The sequence below is a fragment of the Spermophilus citellus genome (genome assembly GCF_964194105.1).
Source record: "Spermophilus citellus genome assembly, chromosome: 7".
In the NCBI taxonomy this organism is placed as follows: Eukaryota; Metazoa; Chordata; class Mammalia; order Rodentia; family Sciuridae; genus Spermophilus; species Spermophilus citellus.
Window position 1 is genome coordinate 105,739,214 of NC_138188.1, and position 23,251 is coordinate 105,762,464.

At 33.7% G+C, this 23,251-nt stretch overlaps 1 protein-coding gene across 1 annotated transcript in view; it reads left to right on the forward strand.

Moving 5' to 3' along the window:
* STXBP5L (syntaxin binding protein 5L) overlaps nucleotides 1–22,008 on the forward strand; it is a 356,600-nt gene extending 334,592 nt beyond the window's left edge. Inside the window, exons 22-28 of the mRNA XM_081302277.1 lie at nucleotides 800–970; nucleotides 3,008–3,247; nucleotides 9,674–10,034; nucleotides 15,502–15,667; nucleotides 18,110–18,221; nucleotides 20,966–21,186; nucleotides 21,928–22,008. Of these exons, the coding sequence (XP_081158403.1) occupies nucleotides 800–970; nucleotides 3,008–3,247; nucleotides 9,674–10,034; nucleotides 15,502–15,667; nucleotides 18,110–18,221; nucleotides 20,966–21,186; nucleotides 21,928–21,969 (1,313 nt within the window). The 3' untranslated portion in view covers nucleotides 21,970–22,008. The remainder of the gene's footprint in view (nucleotides 1–799; nucleotides 971–3,007; nucleotides 3,248–9,673; nucleotides 10,035–15,501; nucleotides 15,668–18,109; nucleotides 18,222–20,965; nucleotides 21,187–21,927) is intronic.
* Nucleotides 22,009–23,251: the final 1,243 nt, after the last annotated feature.

The window sequence follows — 23,251 nt, forward strand, 5'->3', positions numbered from 1 at the left end:
ACCCAGGGCATGCTAGTACCCCTAGCATGACTGTAACCCCACCCTCAAGGGTTTTTTTTTCTTTTTGTTTTGTTCTTTTATCAGTTATGTCAAAACAAAGCGTAACTCACAAGGCCTAAATAAACAGTAATCTTTTGGATATGAGCAGTTTTATACTCTGGGACAAGAGTAATAATAATAATATTTTTTCAGTGTGCACTGTATGCTAGCATGTATTTGGGCATGTGACATGTACAATTACACATATGTACACATACACAAATCACAAAACTCCATGGGGCAGATAATAATATTTCAGATTTACAGATGAAGAAACTAAAGCATGGAGAATTTTAGTAATTTATACAGCTAATAAGATGCAGAACTAGAATTTATGCCCAGACAGCCTGGCTCCCAATATTCTTAATTGCCATTCTCAGCTACAAAATGTTCCTGTTCTAAAAAACTTTAAACTCTAGGTACTGAAAGTACTTCCAAGACTTACATAAATTAGAGTATATTTAATTTATGTAACAAAAGTCCAAGATTATAACTTATTTCATATTGCCATTAAATAATAAAGGACATAGTGGAGACGTAGAATAAATTTTAAACTATGTTAGTCAAATTGTAAAAATACTCCTTAAAATTAAATATATTTTAAATGTTTTGCTAATTAAAAATAGCAAGGACTGAGCCATATTTATATGGTTCAGAACAAAAGGGATTCTTACTCCTTTTCATTTGTTAATCTACTTCTTTCAGTTCCTTTATGTGAAGATTTAATTATATTTACACTGCCTTCTTCCTCTTGGTACAGACCATGTAAATGGACATTGCACAAGTCCAACTTCTCAGAGTTGCAGTTCTGGAAAACGTCTTTCTAGTGCTGATGTTTCAAAAATAAATCGGTGGGGTCCTGCAAGACCTCCGTTTCGAAAGGCTCAGTCAGCTGCTTGCATGGAGATTTCTTTACCAGTTACAACAGAAGGTAGGCTAAACATAGCAATTTTGTTGGTTACAGATAAAATTTGGTTTACAATGGAAACAAGTGTTGTGAACAAGGAATGGAAATCACATTGAAAAGATACAAATATCTACTAGACAATGAGTCACTGAGAGCCTGGTGGGGCTGCAGCTAACTCCAAATCCATTTATTACCTCACTTCCTTAGTCATCTCTAAAACGAGAATGATTCCACTATAGAGAGACTCCACACACTCTATAAAACAGAAAACCTATGCCTTAATCTATTCTCTATCCTTCCAATAAAAATTAGCATCTCTATCTGTAGATAGTTATTTAGTGTCTTACAAGCTTAATTTCCTCAACTGTCAAATGAAGGTGATCAAGAAAAAAATATTTTATTCTCAAGCTTAGAACTTCATCTTCATATATTTTAAAAAGGAAGGTCTGTTTGCTTTTTTATGGAATGAGTATGGGGCCATGGAATAAAGTACCAGAACCAAAGACTGGAGCTGTTAAGAAAGGAAAAGAAAGGGGAATCTTTTAACTTTGCTGCTGCTCTCCTGTTAATAAGAAATTTTAGGAAGAGAGAAAGGAAAAAATCATTTTAGGAAGATTTGCTATTCTAAGAATAATTCCTTATTTAATATCTCTTAAGATTTTTTTAACATTTTTTATTTTTTGGAAGTGATTGGAAACAATACCTTTATTTATTTATTTTTATGTGGTGCTGAGGATCAAACCCAGGGCCTCAAATGTGCTAGATGAGTGTTCTACCACTGAGCCACAATCCAAGCCCCTCTTAAGATTTTTGATAATCTATATTCTTCAAAATATTTAAAGTAAAACTTATTGTTCAATTTTTGTTTCTTTAACATTATGCTGTATTAAATCTGGCCCTGTGAACGTGCAGATAATGGTGTCCTCTCTCACAGGTGTCTGTGAACTTTCAAATGGTGACAAACCACCAGTTAAAAGTTTGGGAGAAATATATTAGCTGGAAGGTTAAACTAGAAGCAACACGTAAGGATTATAAAAGAAATAATACTCTTTTAATCACTTTACTAGTGCTGCCAATTTTGAGTTTTAGATATTTGTGCCTCTAATTTGTGCTGGATTCTGGAGAAATTACTGAACTCTAAGTCTCTGTCTTCAAATCTATAAAATAAATAGATTATCTACCTCTAATATCTAAGTTTTATGAAAAACTTATAAATTTGCTGAGACATAGAAAGGGAAAATTAAGAATACTATATATTTTTTCATAGAAAAATATTCTGAGGAGTCTATATTTAGTCTCTTTTACAAAAATAATTAGGAGGCACATTTGGACCTATCAAGAGGGAAAAGAGTGAAGACAGTAAAAAGAAAAATAAGAGGAGCTTATACTCTGGAGCAGTAAAAGAACAGTACAACACTATTAACATTTAATTAAAATGGGTGAGTTTATGCTTGTTGGAGTGTGCACATGAGCAAGTGTTGATAAGCAAGAGGATCTGAGGCCATTCTCTTACCTTTAAGTGGACTAAAGCCTTCTCAGAAAGATTACCACCACTGATAGGATGGCATAGTCTATAGCTCCTTTGGTCCTAGACAAAATTAGAACTAGATTTGATTCAAACAAATTCAGAAAAATACTATTTGCATTTAAAAGCCTTGGTAAAATTTTAATTTTTCCACTCATAATTTCCCCAGATCATCCAATGTGTTTGTCACAGAATATTTCAAATTGTTCCTCTTATGTCAGTAGCCATAATATTGTCAGTACATGGGAACTGCAATAAATCATTAGGAATACTTTGAACAATTGAGAGATAGGAAGGAAGTGCAATTAAAATTGTATCAGAAATTCTTATAAGCTTGACTATTCAAGTCTGCTTTCCAGCTTCAGTCTCTCCATCTTCAACATAAGCTGGTGAGCTGGATAAACTACCTTCCAAGTCAATTAATGAAGAATTAAATTCTTTCCTTTCACACTTTTTGGTTTTCATGTATTAAATTTGACTTTACTTGTTTTGTAAATACACTGATACTTCATTTTAGTCTTTTTAAATTTCCATAGAAAACCGAGAGAATTCCTATAATCGTTCCAGAAGCTCTAGTATCTCCAGTATTGACAAAGATTCTAAAGAAGCAATTACAGCTTTATACTTCATGGAATCCTTTGCACGGAAAAATGACTCTACTGTCTCTCCTTGTCTGTTTGTTGGAACCAGTCTGGGAATGGTATTAATCATCTCCCTAAACCTACCATCAGCAGATGAACAGAGGTTTACAGAGCCGGTTGTGGTATTGTCAAGTGGTAAGAGTTTTTATTCATTCATTCCCTTGTGGCTACTTTTTCAAATTTAGATATAAAGTATCAATAATTTGCATTGATTTAGGACAAAGGTTATGTATTTAAATCTTTTGTGTAATAGGAACTATTGAGAACTTCATAAAATCATATAGTGTTCCAACATTGTCATATGGTAACTTACCTATTTTTCAGGGTAAAAGAGTTATCACCATTGCTGCAGTAGTAAATTGTGGAACTGCCAACCTAATCAACACTTTGGGAAATAAGTTTCTGAAAAGCACTGAGGAAAACCTTAGCACAAATGTTGTTTTCTAAGTCACAAGGATAGAAATAAACAATCCCCAGAACTAATATAACAGATCTCTCAATTTTGTAGGGAAGTTTTTTGCCATTTGTAGCAAACAAACTCAGACCAAAAGTGATTTTAAAAATTAAAGATTTAAATTTTAGCATTTAATTTGTAAAATATTTATCATTTTTCCCTTATCAACTTAATGAGAAGCTGTCTTTTCTTTAAGTTTCAATGCTAGTTTTTATTCTTTCAAAATTTTAGTTAATAATAATGTGTCAATATCAGTCCATCAAGTATGGTAGATACATTACACAAAAGCAAAATGTAAAATAGGGAAATGAAAAAAGAGATATATGGGATCTGTATGTACTATCTGTAAAACTAAAACTGCTCTTAAAAATAAAGTCTATTAATTATAAAGGAGAAAGCTATGAGGCTGGGTTCAAATTTATTCTATAATCTACCATTGAAAGAGAGAAAGTCATAATTCATAGTAGTAAACATAAAAAATGAAAGTGGAGTTTCATAAGAAAAAATAGAGGTAATGAAAGCCATTCCAATTTTAAAGTAAAATTTTATCCTTCACCATTCCCTTACTGACCTGTAATAGTTGTTCCAGGATTCACCCTCTCTGAAATATCTATTTTTCATCCAGTACTCACTGGCCAAGCTTTTGGGTACTGTCCATGGTTGTTTTTTGCCTCTGATTAAAGGATCTGACAACTGTAAAGGAGGAAAAGTTTATTTGAGGCCTCACAGTTTCAGAGGTCTTAGTCCACAGAAGACTGGCTCCATTCCTTGGGGCTCGAGGTGATGCAGAACATCATGGTGGAAAAGTATGGCAGAGAGAAGCAGCTCACATGGTGATCAGAAAGCAGAGAGATCTCCACTTGCCAGATACAAATATATACTCCAAAGCTATGCCCCTGGTTCCCACCTCCTCCTGCTGCATCCTACCACTTCAGTTACCACTCATTTAATCCCTACCAGGGGATTAAGTCACTGATTGGGTTAAGACTCACAATCCAATCATTTCTCCTCTGAACCTTCTTGCATTGTCTTACACATGATCTTTTCAGGGACACCTCACATCCAAACCATAACAATGGTATTATTCATAGGTATAATGTTGCACATCATATCTCTAGAACTTGTCTTTTATACCTGAAATTTTATGCTAGTTTATTAGCAAGTCCCCATTTTCCCTTCTCCAAGCCCCTGGCAATCACCATTCTATTCTTTGTTTCTATGGATTTGACAATTTTAAATGTCTCCATTTATGGAATCATGCAGTATTTGTCCTTCTGTGACTAGCTTATTTCACTTAATATAAATCCTCAAGATTCATCCATATTGTTGAATAATATAGGATTTCCTTCTTTTTTAAGGCTGAATAATATTACATTGTATGTATCTATTCCTTTTTTATCCTTTCATCTCTTGGACATTCAGGTTGTTTTCACAACTTCACTATGGTGAATAGTACTACAGTGAACATAGGAGTACCCATCTCCTCAAGATCCTGATCCTGGGATACATACCCAGAAGCAGTATTGCTAGATTACATGTTAATTCTGTTTGTAAATTTTACATTTTTAATTTTACATGTTAATTCTATTTTTTGAAGAACTTTCACACTCTTTTTCATAGCAGTCTCACCATTTTGCATTCCTATTATCAGTGTAGAGGGTTCCAGTTTCTCCACACTTCACCAACATTGTTGTCTTTTGATTTTGATTTTAAATAATAACTGTCATAACAGATGTGATGTTTTATCTCATCATGGTTATGATTTGTGTTTATTTCCTTGATGATCAGTGTTGTTGAGCATCTTTGCATATACCTGTTGTCCAATTGTTCATCTTTTTTTTAATAAAGTCCATTATTTATTTATTTATTTATTTTTATGTGGTTCTGAGGATCTACGCAGTACCTCACACATGGTAGGCAAGTGCTCTGCCACTGAGCTATAGCCCAGCCCCTAACTTTTCTTTTGAAAAATGTTTACCCAAATCCTTAGCCCAATTTTTTAACAAAACAAGGTGCTAGTTGAGAAGACAAAACTGATAAACCTTTAGCTATACCAACTAATAAAAAAGGACATTTAATAAAATCAGAAATGAAGAGGAAAACATTATATAACTGATTCCATATAAACAAAAAGAATCTTGAGAGAGGACTAACAAACCGGATGACCTAAAAGAAACAGATACTTTTCTAGAAACATTTAACCTATGATGACTGAATCATGAAGAAATAAAGTCTGAATTAGACCCATAACTAGTAAGGAATTGGAATCAGTAATCAAACACCTCCCAAGAAAGGAAAACCCTTCTCTCTCTCTCTCTCTCTCTCTCTCTCTCTCTCTCTCTCTCTCTCTCTCACTTGGAGGGTTTGTTAACAAAACACATTAGTAGTGGACCCCACCCAAGAGTTTCTGATTCAGTAGGGTCTAGGGTGGAGCCTGAGAATTTGCATTTTTAACAAGCTCCCAGGTGATGCTGATCCTACAAATGAAACCTTACTTGACTCTTTTGTCTACTAATCTATTACACTTTTCTTATTACCGGTAACGCAGAGCTCCGGACAGGATAAATAACATATCTATATCTCCATGACCTCCCTATTCTCTCCTGTTACTATTAGTAAACTCTATGCTTCTAACTAGACAGAATTCTCCAGTTGTGCACTAGATTATACTCCTTTTCTCCTATTCAACAATGTCAACCCAGAAATTTTTCCTCTATTTCCTTTTTAATAAATGTGTCTTTTTCTACTGAATTAGCATACAAATATACCATTATTCCTCCCGCTAAAAAAGAAAAACCTCTGTTGAATCTATTCTCCTATTTCACTTCTTTTTTAATGCAAATTTCATTTTTGAAATGTTTGTAGTATATTCACTGTTTCTAATTTCATTCTCCCAATCTATTTTGAGCTCATTTTGATCATACTTTCTCCCATACTCAACAAAACTACCTTCATATAGGTGATCACTGACTTAATAAGTAAATCCAACGGTAAATTCTCAGGCCACATCTTACTTGACATATCTGCAATCTATTATATAAATTACCAATTCTCTCTACCTTATAACACTCATTTAGATTAAAGACCTTTATATTTATCTGTTTTGTCTTACTGTGGTCCTAACTGTTCCTTCTCAGTCTTCTTTATTGGTTCTTTCAATTCATTGCACTGGATTTAAAACAACATAATGTCCCAAGACTGACTCCTTTAACTTTTTCTCTTTTCTCTTTACATTGAAGCCCTAGAAGAAATTATCCAACCTCATGATTTTAAATGCATTTATAATCTGATGTATCATATGTTTTTATTTGTATTTATATTTATAGTTTGGACCTGTTCCCAAATTCCTGACACAGGAATCTAGATATTTGACATCCTCTTGGTTATCTAATAAACACCTCAAACTTAACATGTCCAAAACTGAGCTTCTGATAGTTCTCTTTCTTTTCCACAGTATTCCTATATATCCATTGTCAGCTGTTCTTCAAGTTGCTCAGATCAAAAACATCAGAATCATCCTTAATCTCTGTTTCTTTCCTATCTTAAATACAATTTATTAGCAAACCCTACTGGCATAACTTTCACAATGTACTCAGATCCTGGCATTTCTCACTATATCTACTGTTACACCTAGTTCAAGAGGGCTATATTTATTTTCCACCTGGATCATTATGTTAATCTCTTCACTGCTCTCCTTTTTTCCAACTTTGACACCCTTCAGAATATGCCCATCAGAAAGAATGATCCTGTTAAATGAAATTTAAGTTATATCACTCCAAGTAAAAGTCTAAGTCTTTAGCATATCCTACAAGAACCTGTATAATCTGGCACCACTCTGTCTCTCTGATTGTATCTCCTATTAGGCTTCCCTTTGTCATTCTAGAGAATTCTGAGATTTTACTCTGTGTGCAAGTTAATAAAGGTAGGTTTCCAGTTTCACAGATGCTGATGTAAGGTATGCAACTCCTATGGCAGAGACAAAGGATAATTTATTACTCACAGAAATCAGAAAAGCAGTAATTTGAGCCGGGGTTTTTTTGAGCCCTAATTACCATGGGATGATGCAAAGAAACCTTCACATTAGTATCAGTCTGCTATAGGAAACAAATTAGAAACCAAAGCAGCAGTTTTGACAAGGGCAGCTCAATGAAAAAAAAATGTCATTTTAATGCCATCAGTGTATAAGAATTGGGAGTAAGTAAAATGTCTTCTAAAATATGGGTTTCTTGACTTTTTAACCTACTTTGTGCCATGCCTACATCAAGGATGCAAAGATATTCATATAGTTATATTGATGTAGTCATAAGGTTATATTAAGAAATGCATTACTAGAAGTTTCATCATGTGAACATCATAGAGTGTACTTACACAAACCTAATGTCATCAGTCAATCAGATGTGGCCTCTTGATGCAACCAAGAGACTTAGTAACACAAATTATATGGGCTGCTGTCACTATAACACAGCATATTGTTTTACAGTAAACATTTTTGACAGAGTAAATTGAAGTAATGACAAAGTAGAGTACTATAGTAAATACTTAAAGCCGTAACATTGTCATTTATTATTATTATCAAGTATTACATACTGTGCATAATTGTATTGCTACTCTCCTATGCAATTGGCAGCACAGTAGATCTACACCAGTATCACCATAACCACATGAATAATATATTATGATGGCTGGAGCATACTAGGTGATAGGAATTTTATAGCTCCATTATACATATGGTCTTCATTGACTGAATTATACGCCATTATATGACCCATGACACTACTTAGAAAAATTTCTCTGTAGCAGGTAGTTATGAAAAGGTAGTTTTGAAAATGTGGTTTCACAGAGTAGCATACATTTTGGCATCTTTTTATACAAGGGGTTTTGAGAGAGCTGTTATTTTATACCTTGACCCTATACTAAGCACCTAAACCCCACAACCCTATCCTCTCAGTTCTAGGATTTGTACAGGTTATTTAGTTTTCAAGTGGATTTAAAAATACAGCTGAGATGTTAGATCATCTAATATTACTTTGAATTTTATAATTTTTAAGTTGTTTAAATTATAAGAAAAAGTACTTCCTAAATAGAATGTGTTTTCATCTACCACCTCTCTCTTTTTTAAGTATCTGTCACACTATATATCATATATATATATATATATACACACACACACACACACACACATACATACACACACATACATATACATATACATACATACATACATATACATACATATATACTTGAAATATATCAGCCTGGGTTAACACCCTTACTCTACATAATATGAAAGGACAAAATAAAAAAGGGCTAGTAGAATACTGTTTAGAGGATAGTCCAGCCTAAGTTACCTCCTTAGTTCTATAGAATACAGTCTTCTGAGACAAGTAAAAATCACTAATAAGTAGTGGTCTGGTGTGGATAATCAACCTTGAAGAATCCAGGTAAATGAACACTTTTTCTGAATTCAGATGTATAGGCTTGCCTGAGAGCTGAAGGTAGTTATTTTTAAAGATTTTTGTTATTCATACAATTAAAATTTCTAGCATGAACTCCAGATATTGAAATTTCATGACATTAATTGAGTGTTCAATGTCAGGAAAAGAAAAAAGAAACATATATTAGTAAATGAACCTATAAAATAAGAAAAGAGAATCAGATGATATAATTATTTTTCTGTTGAAATTATTTCAATAAATGAAAGTTATGCATTTTTCAATTTGTCTTTTATAAAATGATTTTAAAGTGGATGATATAAAATAATGAAAAATCCTGAATTAGCAATCAAGAAATCAGAATTCTAGTCCGAGCTCAGTCACTAATTTGCTATGTGACCTGGCCCAACTGTCATCATCTTCTTGGATCTATTTTCCCATTTAAATGAGAGAATTTGACAAGTTGATGTCTTAGGTTCTTTTTAGGCCTAATATTCTATGATTCTAAGTTAATGCAATGGATGAACTAAAAAATTTACTGATCTATGTATATTTGTGCAATACTATGATACTATAAACACAAATTATCATAATATAAATGTTCATTGCCCACAGATGAATAAAAGCTCTTTTAGAAAGAATTTATGTGCCAGTGATGTGAAATTGTTTTTATAGGTACATTCCTCTCATTGAAAGGAGCTGTACTAACATTTTCCTGTATGGACCGAACTGGCGGATTAATGCAACCTCCATATGAAGTTTGGAGGGATCCAAATACCATAGATGAAAATGAAAAAACTTGGAGAAGGAAATTGGTCATGAACTACTCCTCTTCATCCCAAGAAATAGGAGATCATCAGTATACAATAATTTGCTCAGAAAAACAAGCCAAAGTCTTCTCACTGCCTTCTCAGACTTGCCTTTATGTTCATAACATCACCGAGACATCTTTTATACTGCAAGCAAATGTGGTGGTCATGTGCAACAGTGCCTGCTTGGCATGCTTTTGTGCTAATGGGCATATCATGATAATGAGGTACTTGCCTTCTTTATAAATTATCTGGTAATTATAATAAAACCAGCAAGTATAATCCTAAAAGGTATATGATTAATGTGCAAGATGTTATCAAGAAGCAACCTGAGATCATGGTTTAATTATGTTTGAAAATATTTGTTGTTTAACAATCTGATGAGAGTTTGGGGATTTGTGGTGTGTTCTGTTGGGATTTTTTCCTTAAAAAATGCTCAATGCTGTGAATTAAATATATATTTTTAACTGGCATCAAGAAATCTAAGGAAAGAATGATGTTCCACTCACTCATATAGTCATTCAACAAACATTTACTGAGTATATTTAGCTTCCAAATGCTATGCTAGCACTGGAAATAAAAGATTAATAAGCTACAGGGAAACAAAGCTGTTACTTTTACTATATAGTTCATAAAAGAATATTTTTTAATTTATTGGTTCTTTACATGCCAGTAGAATCCATTTTGATATACTAATAAGAATATTAAACAGAGTTTCACCTGATCCTTATTGCTATTCTAGGACACATGAAAGTAAAGTATTATTTGCATACTTCATTTTACATGCTAATAAATTGAATTTGAGGTTGAAAGTCTAGGAAAAAAATGAGGCAGCACTGAGAAATATAATAAAAATCATCATACACTTTAAAAATAAGTTGTAAGCTCATCAACAGTATATTTCATCCTACTGTTAGTGAAATCAAATAAAATTTGTAAGACATTGAGATATTATAACTTTATGAATTCAGCAGGTAATAAGAACAGTTAAGAAGTCACTATTATTCTTTTTCATTCTCCCCTAGTTCAAAAGTCATTAAAATGGTTAAGCATTGTACTGGACCTATAAACAATATAGAAATTAGCAAAATAAATTCCTAACCCTTAAGAAGCTTACCATCTAATTGGGAGATAAGACACATACACAAGAAATTATAATGCATAATTTGGGCATAAAGGCTCAAACCGATCAGAAGGCTAAGGCAGTAAGATCACAAATTCAAGGATAGCCTGGGCAACTTAGCCATACCCTGTCTCAAAATAAAAAATTAGTTTTTTAAAAAAGGGTAAGGTATTGGGCGGAGGATGCAGCTCAGTAGTAGAAGGCCCCCGTGGGTTTAATCCCTGTACCACAAAAATTGTAAAAAAAAAAAAAAAAAAAATATATATATATATATATATATATATATATATAAATATATATATAAATTCAACAGAGGAAATATGAAATTGAATTTTCTGTTGATAAAATCGGTCCCTGGAGTTCAAAGCCATAGAATAGTTAAGCATGAATTATAAAGGAAGAGTCATTGGGAGGAAAGTAACCTAGAGAGGTAGATGGGGGGAAATTGTTGAGGACTAATTGATATAAGAAATATGGTTTTAAAGCACATGATTAACCTCTATTCATTAAGAAATATCTGTGGAGGGGGAGCTTGTGATTGACTTTTGAATTGAAATGATAACTATATAAAAGGCATGGAGGGGAAACTGGGAGGGATTATGAAGGGAAACTTGCTGTGTGTAAAGCTGTTTAGTTATGAAAGGTAATGGAAGCTGTTAAATTTGGGGGTTAGAAGAGAACTTAAGGTTATTTTTTTTTAATTTGGATATTAGTGATGCTGTTAGCAAATATGAAAGCCAGGCGCATTTGGAAAAGTTATGATAATGAGAAGTTTGAGAATGAATTGAAAATAAATATTTGAAATTTGAGGTATAGATGTCATCCAGCAGAAATTTATCAAGCAATATAGAGTCTGGACTTTTAGAAACATATTGGAAGTCTTCTGTGTGAATACATTAGTAGTTATGACAGTGACTGAGATAATCAAAAAAGGTAGTACAAAAAGTAATGAAGAAAAGACTGAGCTGAGCTTAGGAACTTGGGGCTATCTCTACATTTTATACTATGAAAGAAAGAAGAGCATGCAGCAAAGGAGATTGAGAATAAGTCATCAGAAAGAAAGGGAAAGGACCAGAATGGTTATAACTTCATGAAATAAAAAGGAGGGAATAATATCAAAATAAAGGTGGTGGGGTCAAAAGATAGCCAAATATAGCAAAGAGGTCAAGAAATTTAGGTACAAGAAAAACATTAAATCTTGCCACTACTTGGATATTAATGGCCTTTAAGAAAGCAAATCTTAGGTACATGGTGGAGGTAATTTGAGGCAGGTATATAGATGAGAGATTGGTAAAGAATAACCTGTGGACCAAATATACCCCATCCCATATCTGATTTGTACAACCTACAAGCCACAGATAGTGTTTACATTTTTAAATGGTCAAACACTTCATGATATATGAAAATTAAGTGAAATTCAGATACTTATAAATGCAGTTTTTTGGGAATACAGCCACACCCATCTGTCTGTATATTGGTCATGGCTATTTTTGCACTGCAGACTCTAAAACATTTACTATCTGGTCCTTTACCCCTATTATAGATTATTCTTTCAGAAAATTTTTCTTTTTTAAAATATTTTTTAGTTGTAGATGGTCACGATAGCTTTATCTTATTTATTTAATTTTTTTATGGTGCTGGGGATCGAACCCAGTGTCTCATGCATGCTAGGAAAGCACTCTACCTCCAAGTTATAGCCCCAGCCCCAAATTTTGTGTTTTAAAAAAGAGAGATGAAAGACAGGAAGGTAGTTCAAGGTTAAAACTAGACTTTGACATTGCTATATTTTTATTATTTTTAAATTTGGGAGACATGAACAAATTTTGAGGTATGGAGAAGTATTTAGAGATAAAGACTTGGGGAAAATGATCATTTTGTGGTCAGTTCATTTTCTTGTATATTTCTGATCATTTCTCTCTTTGTCTGATTTTTCCTTTTTGTCAAACTAGTTTTAAATATTTCCAATGAAGGTTATTTCAATCTTGTTTGAAAATGACATTTAACTCAGTTTTGAAAAAAACTGTACATTTGTGTGTGTTTTGATGTTTATTTTCATGCACACACACACAACACACACACACACACTCACTCCCCTTCTCTAAGCTACCATTTAGTCACTCAAAAATTGTCTCACTTTGAATCTTAATTATGTCAGTCGGAATTTTAGCTTAATGATGATTATTTTAACCTGTTTCTGTAAAATTTTATTATTTCTAAGATGTTATCCTATATATCTCCAAATTCTATTTAAATTAATATGTTCTATCATCTATATGAGGTGAGAGATTTCTTAATAAATGAAAAACAAGCTTTTAAACATCAGGAGTCATTGGGAAAACAATATTTCAGTCTCCCTCTGTAAAAGCTGCTTTATATGATAGTGGCTACTTTGATATTATGTTATAATGAAAACTTGTCATAATGTTTTCCTGAGGATATTTTAAAATATTTGAAAAAGAAATAATTTTGACATTATTTTAGTAATATATAATGTATAGCTAAGAAATGATGATATGTACTCTGCTGGGTGGATTGAAGAACTGAATCCTACAAATTGATCTGTTCCTGGTCTTCTTTACTTTCCCATGCTGAGTATATACCCAGGATCTTTCCAGACCCTGTCAGAATGTAACTGTCCTGAGCCCAGTCTCCTCAAGTCCTAGTTTCTGATAGGTGGAGGCAGCAATGATTGGTTGTTAAGGTCCAAATGTACCCAGAAAGAACAAATATGAGGGCTGAGGTTGTGGCTCAGTGGCAGAGCACTTGCCCCTCACATATGAGACACTGGGTTCCATCCTCAGCACCACATAAAAATAAAACAAAATAACGATTTAAAAAAAAAGAATATGAAAGACTTATCTATATGAATTCTCAAACATAGCCACTTTTAAGAACCCCCTTTGGTTAATGGACTCTGATTTTTTAAAGTGCCTCTGAATAGAAGGCACTTTTCAGTTTTAAAGCTAATTGTTTTCTAATCCTTAGCAATTAACTTGCTCTTTCACTTTTCCTACCTAAAGTGATTGTACCTTTTCAAATTTTCTTTTCTTGACTCATTTATGTTGCACACCCTAGTCAATGTAGCCTATCAGAAAAGTCAGCAGAATCTCTCCCAACCCACCTATTAATTTGATTCAATTACAGATATCTGTTGATTTTGTTGAATTATAGATATCTTAAGGGGTTTAGCTACCTGAAGGGTTATAACAGATTAATTACAATATCTTTTTTATAGATTTCAGATAATTTATTTTTACTAAGTCTTTGAAGTTCAGAGTGTAATTTATACTTTAAAACACATCTCAATTCAGACTAGCCATGGATCAACTGCATAATATTCACATGTATTTAGTTAGTGGCTAAAATATTGGGCAGTGCAGCCCTGGAATCTCAGGAAAACGCTTATTCCAATAACACAGATTTCAAGTGCCATTTTATAAAATAAAGTTTGAGGGTCAAAAGTCTAGTTACAAACTACCTTGATAAGGGAGATCAGTATCTTTTGAGGTGCTGGTCTTATGATCTGGGATAATTTAAAATTATTGAGCACACTTAGAATTAGTAGAATGATTTCAAAACTTGAGATTTAATTACAAGCCCCACTCCCACTTTTGACATTAGAGGTATGATTAAAAATCAGGTAAAAGTAGTTTTATTTTCTTCAGTGGCTCATAAAACTGGCTCTAACAACAGTATCCAAAAGGACATTCTGAGAACTATTTTAGCAAATTTATAGCTACAGCATTAGGATTAGGATGTAGCCGTGGAGTAAACTACATCAAATCTGTGGTATTCATTTGGATGTACAAATTCTGATCTATTATTGATACCTTATTCTCATTCCCTTACAGCCTTGGCTGGGTTTATTTTTTAATTGTGCTTTCAGTGCAGATACCCTAAGTGATAGGTAATTTCAGAGGGAATAAAGGAAGAGAAAGCAAAGCCACTCCATTCCCAGGCACAGTGAATTGAACCCACTCTGTGTTAAAACTTCTTCAAAGTCAGGAGTTCTGCCTAAAAGAAAGAAAGATAGACCAAGTATGCAGTCAGATACATTCTAGCATTTCTGGCAAAACCAAAGGCTACAATCATATGAAGAGAACCCATGGAATGCTGCAAAAACGTCCCAGAGATTGCTGGTCCCTTCAAGGGCATTGTTAAGCATCTGTGGATTAAGATAGAACTTTGCCCATGATTTATTTTGGGGGGGGCAGGGGCACCGGGGATTATACCCAGGGGTGCTTCACCACTGAGCCATATCCCCAGCCCTTTTTTATATTTTATTTAGAGACAGGGTCTTGCTGAATTTCTATGTGCCTCACTAAATTACTGAGACTGGCTTTGAACTGCCTCAGCTTCCGGAGTTCCTGGAATTACAGGCATGCACCACCATGCCCAGCCCTTTTTTTTTTTTTTTTTTTATGAATTTGTGTGAAAGCCTATTAACACTGAGCCTTCAAGAGAATAAAATGAAATAACCATAAAATAATGTTTTTTAAATTACTGTTTTATGTTAGGAAATGCTTTTTTCAACTTGAATATAGAATGTGGATTTACTTTTTTCCTTTTAGCCTACCTAGTCTTCGCCCAATGTTGGATGTTAATTATTTGCCACTGACAGACATGAGGATAGCACGGACATTTTGTTTTACCAATGAAGGACAGGCTTTGTATCTTGTCTCTCCTACTGAAATTCAGCGGTTAACATACAGCCAGGAAATGTGTGATAATCTACAGGTAGGTCAGGTGCATTTATTTTGTTTTTAAATGGAGAGGTTGTAAAATGAAAGGGATGTCTAAAAGCTAAAATATTATTGGGTTGCACAATAAATATGCCTTTCTTAGAACAAATCTTTAATATATATTCTTCTTTATGATCCTGCCAACTTCTGGTACAGTTCTAGGTATGCACAGAAATAATAAGAAAGAGAAAGAATATGAAGATCTTTCATTTTAACAGTTAAATATTTTTATTTTATTGCTTGCATTTGCCTGTTGAGTGTCTCTGAAAAAATTATTTCCTTCTAGATGGGAAATATGTATGAACACATGAAAATTTGTATCCAGCTCAGGGAGTTCATAGGCTTTAAAAAAAAACTTAATCTTGATCAAGGGCCACAAAAATAACCATGCTGATTAGAATTGGATATTTGTCTTTGTACATGGTGGTAAGCAAAGCCTAGAAACAGGAGAGATATAAAAGCTTATCTAATCTTGCATAAGAATGGTCACAGAATTTTAAGAGAATCTTCAAGATTTAACTGGCTCAATACCTTTACTTTACAAATTAGAAAATCAAAATCATTCATTATAATGTAATGCTGAATTATTTGTGCTATACTTGGCTCCCCTTTTGTGTGACTTTGGGCATTTTATTTAACCTACCTGTATGTGCTACCTTGGAGCATTATTACTAGAATTAGGTAAGAATTTACATAAAGCAATGAGCAGGCAGGTCATTGATGATGACCAATGAGCACAGTGCCTGGAATATATAAATCTTGTATTATGATCATTATATTGTTATTCAACAAATATTTAGGGAGTTTTTATTGTGTGTCTTGGACTTTGCAGGGTTCTAGAAATACAACAATAAGCACACAAATCCCTGTCTGCTAGGTAGAGAGATAAGTGAGCAAATATTCTATGGAAAATGCTATGTATATATCTACACCAGTACTAGGGAGACAAAAGAAGTGCATTTGGGTTGATGAGAAGAAAGGAGGGCTGGGGTTGTGGCTCAGTGGTAGAGCACTTGCCTAATAAGTATGAGGCACTGGGTTTGATTCTCAGCACCACATACAAATAAATAAAATAAAGGTCCAACAACAACTAAAAAATATTTAAAAACAAAAAGAAAGAGAGAAAGGAGGGAGCAGTTAGAGAAAGATTGTGGGCACAACTGACCTCTGAAGGGTAAGTAGGAGTTGTTCAGCTAAATTGATGGCTAGGGATAAAAAAGGTAGATATCCTAAACAGTAGTGGTATAGGTATGAAATCCTCAGGATCCAGGAAACTGCCAAGAAAGTTCAGCATTGGGAAGTGAATATTTGAGGGGTGGTGCTGGAGAATTAGTCAAGAAAAACTCTGGGAGCACCTTGTAAGATCCATAAGGAACTGAGCATTTATCCTAAGAGGTACAGGAAGTTATTAAAAAAACTTGAGCAGATTTGGTTGATAGTATGGCAGTTAGTTTTGAGGAAGCAAAACTGAAGCTGTGGAGAATAATTAGGAGTCTCTTTACAGTAAAGTTCAAGAATTGCATTGACCCAAAATAAAGGAACCAGCAGTTATGATGAAGAAAAGTTAGCAGATTCAAGAGCTATAAAGTGTAATCCATTGGCTTTGAGGGTTATTAGTCATAGGAAGAGGAAAAGCAAGGAATTTTTCTGCCTTGGGAAACTGAATAGAGGGTGCTACTCTCTCCAAAGAGTAGGACTTCTAGGAAGAAAAACACAGGGCTGGTGAGGAGAGATGATGAAGTTAGTCAAACTGGAAGTTCATTGACAAACCTATGCCTCCTGGTCTTGGTTTCTTCCTCCGTACTGATGGTTCTTAAATGTTGTGCTGCTTTAAAAAGACTTGAAAAGCAAGATAACCAGAGCAAATCTAGGTCAATTCTGATTTAGTAATTTTAAATGATTTGCATTGATATTTTCCCAGTCATTCTAAGACTCATCAAATACTGGGAATGACCTTGCCATACCTATTTTGAATTATTTCAATGATTTTTAACTATGGCATAATTTTGTATAATATAAAAATAGACCTAGCCTTCACTGAAGCCTTCTTATTTCTAAGGGAAGTCCATTCATGGTTCAGGGAAAGGAACCAGGATAGGAAAGAGGCTGTGGTAATTTTAAAAGCCTCAAATATCTAAATTGGTAGTCACTGATCATACATGGAAATTAATCTTGAGAGTGAATATATTGATTTTCCATGCTAGATATCAATAGGAGACAAAATAGAAAAAGGAAAATTTTAGAAAATCAGTTACTGTAGAAATGAAGGAAAGAAAATGGAGAAAGAAATGCTAAGGTAAGAACTGTGAGCAAAGCAAAAATCAGCAGGAAAAGCAGACTGTCTTTCATGATATACTCTTTTACCACAGTGTTATCTTTTTATCTGTTAATTCATTCTTAGTTTTATAATGCTTTTTTTCCTTTGAATTTGGTACAGGACATGCTAGGAGATTTGTTTACTCCTATAGAGACACCAGAAGCTCAGAATAGAGGCTTTCTTAAGGGACTGTTCGGTGGAAGTGGACAAACATTTGACAGAGAAGAGCTCTGTGAGTAAATTCCTAATTACAGAAATAATCTCAGAATGGAAGACATGATATTGTGTGTTTATAGTTTAATATGGGATCTCAAATTCTAGGTTACGTACTTTTTCTTCTATTATTTTGTGTGTGTACATTATAATTTCACACAGCAGTGGGATTCGTGTAACAGTCACACATGCATATGACATAGTTTGTTCAGTTTCATTTCCCAGTACATTCCCTATTACTTCCCTCCTGTCTTTTTAAAAAAAAAAGAATATGAAAGACTTATCTATATGAATTCTCAAACATAGCCACTTTTTTCTGATCCCCATCGTCTACCCTTACTGGTCTTCCTTCTTTTTTTTTTAATTTGTGAATTATAATTATACATAAAAGTGGGGTTCACTGTTTTATATTTCTATATGAACATAGCAGTAATTTGGTTGATTTCAATAGTGGTCTATCCCCCCCGCCCTCCCCTATTCCCTCCCTCTCCATTCTCTTACTGTACTCTATTGGTCTCATTTCTATTTTCATAACATCCCTTTTTTATTCCCTTTTCCTCTCTAGTTTGCACATATAAGAAAAGGCATTCAAAACTTGACTGACTCTAGCTTATTTCACTTGGCATGATGTTCTCCAGTTCCATCTATTTACAAGCAAATGACATAATTTCGTTCTTCTTTATATGGCTAAGTAAAACTCCACTGTGTATATATATACCATGTTTTCTATGTCCATTCATCTATTGATGGACAGCTGGGCTGGTTCCACAACTTGGATATTGTGAATTGCACTGCTAGAAATATTGGTATGCATATACCACTATAGTATGCTCATTTTAGTTCTTTTGTATAAAAAACAAGGAATGGAATACTGGGTCATATGGTGGTTCCATTCCTAGTCTTTTGAGGAATCTCCATTCTGATTTTCACTGTGATTGTACTAATTTATAGTCCCATCAATAGTATATACCTTTTTTTCAATATCCTTGCCATCTTACTTCTATCTTAAAAGTTTGAATATTTATTTCCTTCTGTACCATGAAAATTATTTATGTTTTCTAAACATGAATAAAATTAGCCACTTTATATTAGAAAATAGTAAAAATGATATGTATAATTCAAATAAATAACAAGCCAGCTAATAAATGTCTCACTTTTGTAGGTAGAGCATATCTGCATGACAAGGTGAAGACATTCAGTTATTAAAGTTGGAAAAACAAAGTTTAATCTGCTTGCCTATAATCACTACTGGGAAACAGATTTTTTAAATTCATAATGCAAGGTCTATTAATGTCACAGAATAAACTATTTTAAAATTTTATCAGGCAAACTGGTGAGCAATAATAAAAAATCAATAGGAAGATACTAGAGAACATTTTTATAGACAAGATGAGAATATATTTTCCAGAATATGCCATTTGGTTCCACATATTAAAGTTCTCTTGAACTTTTAACTATGCAAAAAGATCTAGGTGCTATCATACAGTAGAATATTGTTTGGCCACAAAAAAAGAATGAAATATTAATACATGATACAACATGTATAACATGTTCTAACTTTAGGAAAAAATCATGCTAAATCCAAGAAAACCAAAAAGGTCACATATTGTATGATTGATTCATTGATTGTTGAAGAGCTAGGAATCAAACCTGGGGCCTTGTACATGTTAAGCAAGTGCACTACCACTGAGCTACTATGATACCATTTATATGAAATGTACAGAATAGGCAAATTCATAGAGACTGAAAATAGATCAGTGGTTGCCTGGGCAGCGATAGAATAAACAGTGACTACTAGTGGGTTCAAGGTTTCTTTGTGGCATAATAAAAAATTCTAAAATCAGATAGTTTTGATAGTCAAAAAACTTTGTGAATACACTAAAAACCACTGAATTGTATGCTTTTTGTTGAAAAGGAAAATTCTATTATATGTGAATTATATCTCAAAAAGCCTCTTGTTTTTAAAATTTTAGATTCTATTCCAATATTATATCATTAGAAATGTTCACTAAATTTCTGCCAAGGGCTGGGGATGTGGCTCAAGCGGTAGCCTGCTCGTCTGGCATGCGTGCGGCCCGGGTTCGATCCTCAGCACCACATACAGACAAAGAAGTTGTGTCCGCCAAATACTAAAAGAAATAAACATTAAAAAAAAATTCTCTAAAAAATAAATAAATAAATAAATTTCTGCCAAGACAGCTAATTTTAATAAAAACTTTTTTGTCTCTTTAGAATAGAATGAAACTAAACTCTGTAGTTGACTGGGAAATTTTTACTAGTTTATGAAGTCACAAAATTTCAACATATGTAAATTGATATCCATCACTTATAGCCCATTCTCTAGAGGGATAAAGAGGGGAAGAGAGAGAACCTGAGGCCTACAAGCTGATACATCAGGATGAACAGAGAAGGTTGAAATAAGGACTTGGGCAGAAATGTAAGCAAATTATCAGGCTCAGACAGGAACAGATATTAGTATGGGCTAAACGTTAAGTCTCATGTTTTCAGAATTCCAATTCAGCTATGCCAAGAAATGCAGTTGTGCCATACTGTATGAAACACCACATGTACACATAAACACACACACACACACACACACACGTGTACACGTAGAGACATATAGTAATGATATTTCCCTGTCTCTCTCTTATCACTCCTCCAATGAAAATTACGACAGCAGAACTTAAGCATTTTGTTTTGGCAACAACCTTGACTATTTGAATTGCTGACAGAATTTTTTATTGCTATGTCTTGAATTTCCAGTTGGGGAAGCTACAGCAGGAAAAGCATCTCGCAGCCTTGCACAGCACATTCCTGGACCAGGTGGTATAGAAGGGATGAAAGGCGCTGCTGGAGGTGTCATGGGAGAGCTGACCCGCGCCCGGATTGCACTTGATGAGAGAGGACAGAGACTAGGCGAGCTGGAAGAGAAGACTGCAGGCATGATGACCAGCGCAGAAGCATTTTCCAAACATGCACACGAGGTAAGCTGATTAAATACATAAATGTTTAAAGTTACCACCAGTGAGGAGACCTGTAAATCCTGTTCAAGAAAGCTTAAGCGAGATGCCACATGAGTAATCCTATAACCAAGTATTATGATTGCCCCCACTTTGGGGAAATACTTTTTTAAATACTGTAAAATATATTAATAAATACTTATTTACCTCAAGGGATAATCAAAGAAAATTATCCATTGGTTCTAATACACTGATCTGTATTGTGCATCAACTGCTTAAAAAGTGTGTAGGTAGATGATGCAAGCCCCACAGGAAGGCGGGAGGGGCAGCAGTAGAGGCTGGAATCCACACCTTCCATTTTGTCTCAGGTCGTTAAAAATCATTTCCTGTCAGGTGAATCTTTATATCTTGATTTAATGTATGTTTGTTTAAAAAAAAAAAAAAAAAAAAAAAAAGAACACTTTCTGGGGCTGGGGATGTGGCTCAAGCAGTAACGCGCTCGCCTGGCATGCGCAGGGCGCTGGGTTCGATCCTCAGCACCACATAAAAATAAAATAAAGATGTTGTGTCCACCAAAAACTGAAAAATAAATATTATTTTTTAAAAAAACTCTTTCTGACATGCACTTCATCCCATAAAATAAAACAAGTTTTATTGTAAGTTTTGAGATTTACTTAGTCATGATTAGCTCAATCTGGACTTGCTTTAAATAGAACTTTCATTGATTTTTTAAGCAACTTTTGATGACTGTTTTTCTCTTTGCAGTTAATGCTGAAATATAAGGATAAGAAATGGTACCAATTCTGAACTCCTTAAGAAGAGCTGTGCCTGCTTTGAGAAACCATTATTCAGGGAAACCAAATTTATTCCCAGCATCACTATTCAACTGCTAGAAGCCAGTTTCTTCTATAAAATGTTCCATCACAATCCATCTGAAGTTATCATAAAGGAGACTTATCAAAGACGTTGTACAACCCAAAGGCTGGAACCCTGGTTAAAAATCCCAAGATAACGGCTGAATTTGTCTTTTCCCATCTTAGCATGTAATTTGCTAAGGATTTACATTTAGGAACTGCGGGAAGTCCTTTTGATTTGAAAATTCCTGTACAAACAAAAGCATTAATGCACTTAATGAAAAAAATCTTTGCATGATAAATTAACATCTTAAGAGGAAAAGAAAAAAAAGCATGTTGTGACAGAAGAAAAAAAGAATTATGGTAAACTATTTTTATAAATTGGGCCACACCCAACAATTTAAAAGTCTGCATTAGAAGACATTAATGCATTTCAAGTATATTTGCCATACCCAACTGAAAAGGAAAACAAAAGCCCAGAGTTCTCATCTGTAATTTTCATTTTACTAGGACATTATTGAATTCTATGACAGGTATCAGATTAACATTTTTCTCCCTCTTAGTATTTTACATCATTCACAATTATTAGTCATAATCGAGTATTATCAGTATAGTAAATTATTCCCAACACAATTATTTCCATTTCTGTCATCTTCAGAATGGGTTGTATTTTTAGTCATAAATCATATAGGGTTGGGTTTCCTTAAAGCATTTTTTTTTCAGCCTGACTTGTACTCTGCAGGGGAGTTGATGACAGGTTTAGGGAATAGACTATGGGAACAATGCAGTTAGCTTTGAGAACTGATTTCACAAAGGGTAAAATCTCACTCCAATTTCAGTTTCTAAAGTGATATATTTTTAAAGCTCCATTTGTATCCTTGTCTTTCAGTTACACAGTATATTACTGTTCAAACCCAGTAGGGTCTACAATCCAAGGTGCTTTTGCAGCCTGACTTTCACAGACCAAACTGGTCATTCTCATTAGTGTGATTCAGTAAAACCTCAGTTAATGTTTTGAGAAAGGGATTCTGATTTATTATATTTCTGGTTAATAAGGGCTTTCATTAGAAAATACTTTTTGGTTCAATATGATTAATGAAAATCTTTTAAAAATATAGTGATATTTTTGCAGTCTTGGCCTCAGTCATCATTATGAACAACAAAATACATATCAACAATCAACAATTTTGTCACTAATAAGGTCAACTAAGATAAGTTACCTGATTAAGCTAATA